The sequence below is a fragment of the Ziziphus jujuba genome, chromosome 6 (genome assembly GCF_031755915.1).
Source record: "Ziziphus jujuba cultivar Dongzao chromosome 6, ASM3175591v1".
Taxonomy (NCBI): domain Eukaryota; kingdom Viridiplantae; phylum Streptophyta; class Magnoliopsida; order Rosales; family Rhamnaceae; genus Ziziphus; species Ziziphus jujuba.
The window spans coordinates 15,704,873-15,715,867 of NC_083384.1; the positions used below are offsets into that span (position 1 = coordinate 15,704,873).

Sequence of the window (10,995 nt, forward strand, 5' to 3'; positions counted from 1 at the left end):
TCATAAATAAAAATAACATTTAAGATAATAAACTTTATAAATTTTTTTTTTCGAAATACATGAATTTATTATTTTGTGTTAATATAACTTTAGTAGAAAGAAGTTTTTTAAAATTAAAATTAATAAAATCTTACTTATGTTTAACTAGATTTCAACAAAATTTAATAATTAAGCAATTTTGTTAATTAAAAAAATTTATTCCAAATTTTAAATATAAAAATTTAATTAATAAATTTATATTTAAAAAAACAAAAAAAATATAAATTTTAAATAAAAAATCTATTTTATTAAAAAAATATTTAATTAAGGTCTCAAATATTGTTTTTTGGCTAGAACCTCAAAAATTTTTGAGACGGTCCTGCCCTAAATGCATTTTTAGAATTTTTTTTCTCTCATATCAAAGTTGGAAATTAATGTAAGATATCACATTAATAAACAAATAAATACAAAATAAAATATTAATTTATTTTTTTTTAACGAGTGCTACCTTAAATGGATAAGAAACAGAAAAAACTTCAATACTTTACATATAATACATAATTATAATGAATTAATAATACTATCAAAATTTTCATTATACAACTAAATTTTCAAGCTCAACATAACTAATATATTTTTTAAAGATATTAAATGCTTCTTAGAAAAATATTAGAAACATATATGTAAAGGAACAAAAAATTAAAAAATGCCCCCAGCTTGGTAGGGCATCCACAAGACACGATTCCAAATTTGGTTCATCATTTTGCTATTACACTACGAAAGATCATCACGGTGTAATCTTTAATGCTGGAGGGGTTGGATTCCTTAGTGGGTTCCAATCTCAAAGGGGATTTTTCCCAGTAAGATCGATGAATTTGGCGCCTAATGGCTCCGGTGGTGGTGTAGTAGCTCTTAGAGAAAGATTGAGTTTGGCAAGAAGTTTAGGTTTGGGATTTAAGCTAGCTGGTTGTGTTGAAGGAAACTGCTTCGGGTCAAAAAAGGAGATGATGATTCAACGCCGTCGATTTGGACAGGATGTTGAGTATGATCCTGGCAGGGACAGAAATTACCTTGCAAGGCTCTAGGTTGCAGACAGGAAGATGAAGAATTCTATAAGGAGAAGAGGAAGGAAAATGGCTAAACGTGGGCATCATTATGATAGTCAATCATCATACCTCAATTCGATGGACAGATTGTTTTCAGGTGCATCTGTTGCTGAAGAAAATTCGAATTCTTTTCCAAAGAGTAAAAGGGTTCTGAAGCAGCCTCTCTAAGTCAATCTATTACAGGTTATCTAGAGCCTGAATCTCCAGAAGAGGTAAGGTCTCCCTGCTATTTTTCGATGTTAAATTGTAATTTCTGAACGTTGGAATGGTGGCTTTAGTCTACATTGCCCTTCAGCAGTTCAATAGTTGTAGTTTTTGAAAGGTTTTGGATTATTGGTTTTGACTTTCAGGTAATTATGTATATATATTTGGCTATCTGATATAAAATTGAAATGTCTTACATGACATTGGTTGAATCTGCAGGCCCATGTAGCACCTCTTCTTGCTAGATCAAATTTGCTGATTACTAAAGATATTGAGTGGGCAAATCTTGTTCTCGTTTCTGAGCAGGTAATTCTTTTTCTGTATTATCTTTTCTCATATATGTTCTTATTGGAGTCCCATGTTGTCATAGTATGAAGGAAAAATCTTTTGCTTACAAGCATGTGGTGGACAACTTTGAGGTTTATGAACCTCAGTGTTACTGTAAAAATAAAATTTCACCTTTTGCATGATATTTACAATTTCAAATATTTTTAAGAATCGAGTCAGATTTTAAAAGTTTTAGGGCGACTTAAAAGTTGAAATGCTTGTTCTCATGTTTATTTAGGTGCAATCACTTGGAGTCTTAAGTTGACCATGGTTTTAAGTTGACAGTTGGCAAAACTATGTTTAGAAGCAGAGGCAGGCTTTCTGTTTTGTGTGCTTATCTGCACTGCTATTGTGCCACTTGATTATAGTATGTTCATTGTTCATTACTCTTCGTTTTATATTTTATATTTCTTACTTTGCTTGATGAAATTTCAGGAAAACCTGTATGCAATTGTAGCTGTGTGCTACCCTGAGTCAGTAAGTAATCATTCTAATCATATCACTCTCCCATTTCTTATACGGTAGATTTAAAGTGTCAAGAATGCATTGTTTTCTGTTACTCATGGTTGCTTCGCAGCCTGTAGGTTTTATTCATGGGCAGAGCAATGTCATAGCTAGACAGGTATATAAGTTTAATTTCTTTACCTCTTCCCCAACCCCCCTTTCCTCTGCCTCCTTGGAGAATTTGTTTACCTATATTTTATACTATTTCTCCCCCCTTTTCTTTTTTTTTTTTTTTTTTTTTTTTTTTTTTTTTTTCCCTCTGTTGTCCGGAAAAAAAGAGTTTCCTATGCTAGCTAATGCTGCTTTTGCATTTTGAAGTTGCTTCGTCTAAGGAGCCCTTTTGTTGCTTTCATAACTGATGGCATGGGCAATGAGGTTTTCAGGGTGAGGACTTTGATTTTTGTCTTTGGAACAGTGACAAGTTGCTTGGTGTCCACATCTTGGATGCTTTGATATTTTTGCTAAAGTCTTCAATTACCATCTTAGGTTTGCAGACCTTTCTGGTGGATAACCAGTTCAATATATGCAGAGATCAATGGTAAGGTATGTTGGTTTTTGAATGTTTATTGTTTGCTATTAGTTTTGGATGCTAGTAAAAATCTTTGAGGATGAAAATTACAATATGGTTGCTGATCTTTAGGAAGTTGGTGTGGTTCACAAACGATGGCATCTTTGGAGGAGGATTTATGATTTGTACCAAGGGTAGGTTCAACTGTTTCATTTTTTAATTGTTTTTATCAAGTCTATCTGGTAAAGTTAGTATGTTATATTTCTCTGTTGTCACCTTATAAACTAAAGTAATTGAAGCTAATCTTCTTTTGTTAAGAGTTTCTTGAGTTTTCTTCATCTTTATATCATCTAATTCATTCAAGTGTAATATCAAAATAATTGCGGGAATAAGCAGTTTGCAGTGGTCGAAAATCCTGGTTTTTGGAATTGGACTTTTACTTTGAAGGACATTGATGGGAATGTGCTGGCTGAGATAGATCGTGACTGGAGAGGTTTTTGCTTTGAGGTTGTTTCTTTTGTGTCTGTTAGTTTGTAACTGTGTAGATTATTCCATTCTTTCTCCATAATTGCATTTGTTATTTTAAAACATTTTCTGATTTTTGATTCTCTATTAATGATTTGTGTTAAGAGTATCAGAGTGGTAATAAATTGCTATGGATATGATTTCATATGGTTTAGTGGTGATAAAGTGGATTGGTAAATTATATTGTTTTATTATTTTTGTTATGAATGGAATTTTTTTTCAGATTTAATTTGGCATAGCATTCTAATATTTTTTCATGTTTTGGTTTGACATAGATATTTACTGATGCTGGTCAATCCATGATTCGATTTGGGAGTTCAGATTCAAGCTCCAAAACTGGCCCTGCTAGAGAGGTAGAGTGTCATACCATAAAATAATCTTCTCCTTAAGTTTTATTTGTTTATCTCATCTTCTATCTGCTTTTTTATACGGCAGATTGAAGAGTTGGAGGTTGCTCGTCCATTGATTCTATCAGAGAGAGCTGTTTGTGTTGCTCTTGCTCTATCACTGGACAATGACTATTTCTCAAGGCATGGTGGCTGGTAAGCTTTAAGAATTTCTTGTGAGATGGGGGCTAGCAGACATGTTTCTTTGGGAGGATCATTGTTATTTGAAACATCTTTGTATATGACCATTAAAAATCGAAGCGAAATAACTGCTTGTGCTGGAAATGAAGATTGCTGTTACCAGTACATAAAGATGCTGGTTGTGTCTGACCTCCAGTTTCTAATTCCGAGAGAGATTGTTGAGCATTAACATTGTTCTCTTCTTTTTTTATTTTTTTATTTTTATTTTATTTTTAATTTTTTTATTCGGAGAGAGACTGTTGAAATGAGCATTAAAATTTGTATCCTGGAAGTCCTTAACATGTGAAATTTTACTGGTTATGACACACTGGTTGTCATGTAGATACGATCTTTTTGTGATTAGTCTTCATCCTTAACAATGAAAACGTTATTATATCTTCCACAAATTGAAATATAGCAGGGCTAGTTCCCAAGTAATCAAATATTTAACCTTGTTGCCCTTTTGGCTTGTGGAGAAAAGGAAAAAAAAAAAAGGGCGTTTTAAACATGGATCCAGAATAAAAACTTTATATGAAAAAAATTGGCCTAAGATCCTGAATAATGTTTGGTTGACTAAACGACACGCTGTGGACGAAAGAATTGGATAACGTGGGAATCAGACGCCATATTCAGCATGAAGATTTTATTCCCTTGGCTACCCCTGTTATCAACTTTACCATTATCTTCGTCAAACTTCTACTTCATGTCATTTTGGCAGAGCCCAACAACCCCCGCCCACAAAAAAAGAAAAAAAAAAAAAAAAAAAAAGCAACCTTTATGCGTGGGCATCATCTTTTGCATGATGAGGCTATATAAAATTGTTCCTTTACCTTTTATTTTTAGTTTTTGTCCTTTTTATTTTCTCAGAAAAAAAGAAAAAAGGGGGGAAAAAAAAAAAAAAAAAGGGTAGGCTCTGTCTTCTGCTGGTTTGATGATCCCAGCATTGGGTATTTATGTTGAAAATTGGTATGCTCAATAGATTTATTTCATGTGATTGGTCCTTCACCATGGCTTCCGCTTCCGAAGGTAATATCTTGAAGTCTCCTTTTGTTTTCTTTTTGGGTTCTGTGTTTGGAATTTGCTGATTAAAAATATGAACTTGGTGTCTGTTTCTGGATGAAATTACATTTTTTTTTTTTTTTGGTTGCCCTTTTACATTAAATTTGCTAAATTTCTTTGTATTCCAATAATCAGGGATGGCTGTAGTGATCATGGGTGTCAGTGGTGCTGGAAAAACGTAAGCTTTATTTCCTTAATTTTCTTTTCAGGTTCTATTTTGTCCCTTTCATTCTATTGCTGAGTGACATGAATGAGTTTATGCATTTCCTTCCAATATATTTATAGAAATACGGTATGTTACAGAATCTATCTAGCACCGAAATTGCTGTCTAAAAGAATATCAAATTCTAGAGGTCTGATTGATTAATCATTAGAGATTTTTTAAGTTTCCGTGGCTACTACATTCTTGGAAAGATGAACCACCAAAAAAAAAAAAATAATAATAATAATAATAATAAAAAAAAAGAACCTTGATTATGGAAAGATTAATGAATTTATATTCTCTGCTGTTATCGGTAGTAATTGGGAATTGGATATAGATTTGTACGTAAACCATTAAAGTGAGTGAGTAGAGACTTTCACACAGAGAGCAAATTATATAATAAGTAGATACCATTATTCATATCTTTACTAGTAAACAAGAGTTTATTCTTCTTGGGTCTTTAACTATAGTAAGGAGTTTGTCTACAAATAGGAAAATATTCTGACTTGAATGGCATTTGATTTAGTTCTGGGGTTATTTATGATTTGTTGCCCGCTTGCAGCTCCCCCTGCCCTCCCCCTCTCTTAAAGTTAGTATTAGCTTTACATGCTCCATCCATAGCATGACTCTGTTCTACAGGACAGAGATCATGTTCAAAAGATGCATGTTTCCAATTTCATGTACCACACAAGAGTCATTTTCCAAACTGTGACTTCTCATAAAAGATTATGAATTTCCGACAATAATCCAAGCTGGTCCATTACCTTTTTTGAATATTTCCTTTTATAAAATTTAACTTCAAGTTTGTGCAGAACAATATTTTCTTGGTAATAAGTTTACCAAACAACCTTGGTACAAAATCAGTAGACATGTAAAATATTTCTTTTACATTTGATTTTGATCATCAAGTATCTTGGTTTTTGCTTGTTCTTGTGTATCACTTTGATGTGATTCAACAGCACAATAGGTGAGTTGCTAGCAAAAGAGACAAATTGTAAGTTTATTGACGCAGATGATTTCCATCCCGTATTAAACAAAGGCAGATATGTAACTTTATGCTGTGTAAATCATCCCACTCTGTTTGTCTTGTTGAAATCTATTCAGAATATTTATTCTGTCAAATTACAGAAAAGATGTGCAATGGGATCCCTCTTTCAGATGAAGACCGGATTCCTTGGCTTGAAATGCTTCAGGATGCCTTAAAAGAGAGCATCGAAAACAAAAAAACTGTAATTCTTGGATGTTCAGCTCTGCAGAAACGGTACAGAGAAATTCTAAGATCTGGCGACCCTAATTATGAACTTGCAAGCTATGCCAGTGTTGTGAAGTTTGTTCTCTTGGATGCTTATGCTGAGGTGCTTGCCGCTCGGCTAGAGAAGAGAGTTGCAGAAGGGAAACATTTCATGCCGGCCACACTTTTGCAATCTCAGTTAGATTTGCTTCAGATCGATGATTGTGAAGGAATACTGAAGGTTGATGCTACTCTAAGTCCTCAGGTCATAGTTAAGACTATACAAGATTTAATTTTTAAAGTCAAATAGATAACCATATGTCTTTTACAAAGCTCTTAAAGAATTTGTTTAGAACTGTGTTTGCTACCATGAGAATTGAATACCAGTTGATGCTTGAAACGACTGTTTAGAAGTTTTTAATTGCAAGAAGGGAGACAACAATCTGCATGGTAACTTAGCACAGTAAAAAACAAGAAAATAATATCTAAATTCAAACAATGCCAGTGATCTACAACAGAGGCCAAATAAAGCTAGAAGAAAGAGAGGAAACCCTGCTTCCAAAAGAGAATGCAAAAATTATGGTATGATGCATTATTGTTTGGCTCATGGTCACATTTCAAGGCCACTGACATGGAATTTCAAAAGCAAATGTACGTAGAGAATCTTCTACTACGGGTAACAAAAAATGCCAAAATAAGCATTCCTACAGGTTGTGGATGGCCATACGCTATCATGGAAACTTAATTTATGCCAGTTGAAAATTGGAATGATTGTTTAGGTGTTTCTAATAAGGAGTGTTTGGTTTGTTTATTTTTATTTATTTATTTTTCTCTCCGGTTAATATTTGCAAGAAAATAGCTCTCGGCACCAGTATATGTAAATAAAACTTCTAAGCATGCCAAGTAATGAGACATTCAGGCAAATATAAATTCTTGCAAATTAACTAACCATCCATGTTAAATGTAAACTTTACTAAGAACAAGGGAGACAATAAGCTGCATGGTAACGTATTGTACAGAATCTTGTATTACACATAAACAACAAACCCAGACTAAGTATCCTCTGGTTATGCAGAAGAGTAAAAAGACAAGAACATCCAAATTGAAAAAACACTAGTAGCCTACAACAGATGCAAAAGAAAGCTAAAAGAAAGAGAGAAAACTCGGCTTCTCGTAGATGCTTTATTGGTTGGCTCATGGTCACATTTCAAAGCCAAAGGCAATTGTACTCGTAGAGAATTTTGCACCACAAGTAACCAAAAAAGCCAAAATAAGCATGCCTCCAGGTTGTGGAGAAGACTAATGGAGCAATTACACCAAAGAATCCTATTCCAAAACCTGTTCCAATGCCCAAATGAAACCAGCGGCCAACTTCATCTCGATCATCAGCCTTCTGTTCTCCACTGTTGATAGTAGGTTTTGACTGGTCTTCATCACAGATGTTATAAAGTGACTGTTCACAGAGTTCATTGCCGATGAAACTAGAAGCGTCAAAACTCTGGAGTTGGGTGCTTAATGGAATTTTTCCTGACAAATTGTTGTAAGATAAGTTCAAGTAACTTAAGAAAGTTAAACTTGACAAGCTTGGAGGAATTACACCGGAAAGTTGATTTCTTGCGAAATCAAGAGATTCCAACCACACCATGTTGCCAATGCTATCTGGAATTCTTCCTTTCAAGAAGTTTCCTGACAGATTTAGAGATATCAATCCCTAGAGAGCTGTAAGTTGTTGTGGGATCTCTCCCGTGAGTTTATTGCTTGAAAGGTCCAGATAATTTACAATTGGCAAGATTCTGTCATATTGATTATCTTTTCCTTTTATCACCAAACATGCATCCTCCAGGTAGCCATTAAAGAAGGGGTAATAGAAGGAGTAATAGGATGAATAATAGAATGAATAACCTGAAACTTGTTTGGTGGCCATGGCTTTAAAATTGATGAAACACTTTGGTACAATCCCAGAAAGATTGTTGTCAGCAAAATCCATGATTTGAAGCTGAGTAAGGTGGCAGAGCAGAAATGGAATATGACCATTCAACTTGTTTTAACGAAGACTGAGAATCTGTAGTTTGAGAAGACTAGTTCCCATCCATTTTGGAATGGCTCCAGTAAAGTCATTTAGACCAAGGTCTAGAACTGGTAATTCCGCACAATTTTGCAAAGATGGGGGTATTTCTTCAGAAAGACTATTGTTGCGCAAGTGCAATGATATCAAGCTTTGTAAAGATTTCAGAGAGCTGGAATTTTCCCAGTTAGATTATTATTACCCAACTTTATGTAACGTAAATTTGGCCAATGCATCCAACAGTCAGGAAGCGTTCCTGATAAATTGTTTTCTCCAAGATGAAGTTCTGCTAGTCTGTTTGGTGTACCCAAGGGGTGACATAGAAAGTGAGAAATATCTCCAGAGAAAGAATTATTAGAAATATATAGTTTTGTGACATTAGAAGAGATTCGAGGTAGCGGACCATTGAACATGTTGGAACTCATGTCAATCGTTAAGCAAGAAGAATCGATATGAAGAATATCAGGAATTCTCCCAGTGAGCTGGTTATGAGAGATGTTCAAGTTTTTAAAGGGTAAGTTCCAAATCTAACTGGGGATGGTGCCTGAGATTTGAGTGTTCGATAAGTCCACATACAAATCATTCTGTTTTAGTGTTTTAAGCCACACTGGAAATGTGGGGCCTATATTCCATGATCCTAATTCAATACTCTGAAGATAAAAAGGAGCAATCCATTCTGGGCTTACTCTTAGATTCAATGAATTTCCAGAAGCAATTAACACCGACAAACTAGTGAGATTTGCAAAGTGAAGTTGGGTAACAACACCTTCTAAATGATTCCAAGTAATGTCAAGACCATGTAAATTTGAGAGACCACTAAGGCTTTCTGGAAGAGATCCATTCAATTGGTTTCTTCCGACATCTAAAACTTGTAAAGCTGATAATTTTCCAAATGACACCGGAATAGGACCAGATATCTTATTATCCCTCAAAGAAAGATAGACTAGAATTTTGAATTCAAACAATTTGATCCGTCAACTGACCAGAATAGGAATTCCCACTCAAGTCGATTGACCTCAAACTATTCGAAAGGCAGCCTGAGGACAAGCTGTCAAAAGCATTTAACACCTTTCCACCAAATTTGTTATCACTCAAATCAATTTCCTCCAGATTACAAAGATTTGCCAACGTTGAAGGTATTTCCCCTTCAAGTGAATTATTGACGAAGTAAAGACGAACAATTGACGTCAGATTTCCCAAAGATGAAGGTATTTCTCCTTCAAGTGAATTATAGGACAATTCAAGATAAACGAGTGACGCAAGATTTCCCATAAATGTAGGGATTTCCCCTTCCAGTGAATTACCAGACATCTTAAGATGAACAAGTGACGTAAGATTTTGAAACGCACTTGAGATTACACCCTCTATATTATTCCGATTAAGGCCGAGGTATTCAAGTCTGCCCAAATCGTACAAAAAGCCACTGAAAATGGTTGAATTTAGTTCACATGCACCCAGCTCATGGTATCTAAGAGCAGTCGAGTTTCGGTTGCTGCTTGGAAGTGGACCTTGTAGAGAGTTACCACTTAGATCAAGAGCCACTAGACTACTCAGACCAGATAACCAAATGGCCAAAGAAGAATTCATCTGGTTATAAGCAACTTTAAGGCCTCTCAGGGAAGTTAAATTCCAACAACAACTATTGGGAAATGGGTCTACAAATCTGTTGTAGCTTAGATCAAGATACACTAAACTGTTCATGTTGAAAATCCATCCCGGTATGAAAGAATTAAAATTGTTCGATGAAATGTCAAGGACGGAAAGGGATAACACAGAATTATTAGGAATAATATGAGAAATCTCACAGCCGTACAACTGCAGTTCTGACAAAGAAGAGAGCCTGTTTATTACCTGCAACCAATGGTCTAACGCTTTACTAAGATTCACGTGGCTCATATCCAAGTGTTGTAGCGAAGAAAGACCAGAAAGCCAATGAAGATTCTCAGCATATAAAGCTGCAGGCTGATCATACCGATAAAATTGACCTTGAAGACCAAGATGAGTCAAACTCGAGAGGTTTCCAAGTTGGGGAGGTATTAGTCCCTTAAAGCCAGCATTTGTGAGGTCAAGATATGTTAAACTCACAAGTGAACCCATGAAGATGGGAATTTGAGTCCCTCCAAAATAATTGTAGCTGAGGTCTAGGTAACTCAGATGCTTCAAACCAAGCAACTAGGTAATTATCTTGCCCTGTAACGAGCCATTATAAAGGTGGAGCTCTTCGACATGACCAGTTAAATTGTTGCATACAATTCCAGCCCATTTGCAGCAGTTCTTATGAGAAGCGTTCCAAGACAAAAGCCTGTTGAAAGGATCAACAAGATCTTGCTTGAAACTCAACAATGCTCTTCTCTCACTCTCAATGCATACTACATCATCACTGCTGCTTTCAGAACTCAAATTAATGGTAGCTTGTGCGAGTAAAATTGTAAAGAAGAGGTTCATAAAAGCTGTAAATGACAAAGCCATGATGATACAACTTAGTGATGCCACAAAATAATATGTCTTGGCTTGCCATATATATATGTATGTGTATACAGTTCGCTTCATTGGGATAGCCAGTTTTGCCGTGAATCTCACAACTTGGACCAATTTCTAGTGCGTTAGATTTCTCCGAATTATCAAAATCAATTTTGAAAATGATTTGTATATGCATGCACTTCCATTCGCTTTCCTAATGGCCCCACAAATCAGCTACTTTGGAAATTGTCAGTGATTT

At 35.0% G+C, this 10,995-nt stretch overlaps 3 protein-coding genes across 3 annotated transcripts; 2 read left to right on the forward strand and 1 right to left on the reverse strand.

Moving 5' to 3' along the window:
• Positions 1-644: 644 nt before the first annotated feature.
• LOC107414836 (phospholipid scramblase family protein C343.06c) lies at positions 645-4,118 on the forward strand. The gene is given in 11 exon segments (XM_060818333.1): positions 645-1,245; positions 1,248-1,297; positions 1,509-1,595; positions 2,052-2,093; positions 2,194-2,238; positions 2,439-2,504; positions 2,607-2,663; positions 2,761-2,815; positions 3,008-3,135; positions 3,429-3,506; positions 3,589-4,118. Coding segments are annotated over 11 exon segments (885 nt in total). The 5' UTR covers positions 645-1,079; the 3' UTR covers positions 3,700-4,118.
• A 136-nt stretch (positions 4,119-4,254) lies between these two features.
• LOC107435752 (gluconokinase-like) lies at positions 4,255-6,624 on the forward strand. The gene is made up of 4 exons (XM_060818332.1): positions 4,255-4,745; positions 4,914-4,956; positions 5,940-6,019; positions 6,109-6,624. The coding sequence occupies exons 1-4, from the start codon at positions 4,673-4,675 to the stop codon at positions 6,519-6,521; spliced, it is 609 nt and encodes a 202-aa protein (XP_060674315.1). The 5' UTR covers positions 4,255-4,672; the 3' UTR covers positions 6,522-6,624.
• Positions 6,625-7,418: 794 nt separating this feature from the next.
• LOC107435746 (probable LRR receptor-like serine/threonine-protein kinase At4g36180) lies at positions 7,419-10,745 on the reverse strand. Its single transcript, XM_060817901.1, has 5 exons — positions 10,527-10,745; positions 9,260-10,448; positions 8,963-9,153; positions 8,114-8,207; positions 7,419-7,897 (listed from the first exon to the last, which is right to left on the reverse strand). Exons 1-5 carry the CDS (start codon positions 10,743-10,745, stop codon positions 7,419-7,421), a joined length of 2,172 nt encoding a protein of 723 aa, XP_060673884.1.
• Positions 10,746-10,995: the final 250 nt, after the last annotated feature.

Bases quoted from the DNA above. Each gene is read 5' to 3' on its own strand.
- LOC107435752 (XM_060818332.1), top strand. From the start codon at position 4,673: ATGTTGAAAATTGGTATGCTCAATAGATTTATTTCATGTGATTGGTCC. The intron at 4,746-4,913 runs GTAATATCTTGA...TCCAATAATCAG, and splicing joins CATGGCTTCCGCTTCCGAAG to GGATGGCTGTAGTGATCATG. The intron at 6,020-6,108 runs GCAGATATGTAA...GTCAAATTACAG, and splicing joins CCATCCCGTATTAAACAAAG to AAAAGATGTGCAATGGGATC.
- LOC107435746 (XM_060817901.1), bottom strand. From the start codon at position 10,745: ATGGCTTTGTCATTTACAGCTTTTATGAACCTCTTCTTTACAATTTTA. The intron at 9,154-9,259 runs GTCAGTTGACGG...GAAAATTATCAG, and splicing joins GAGTGGGAATTCCTATTCTG to CTTTACAAGTTTTAGATGTC. The intron at 7,898-8,113 runs GTTATTCATTCT...TAAATCTGTCAG, and splicing joins GGCCACCAAACAAGTTTCAG to GAAACTTCTTGAAAGGAAGA.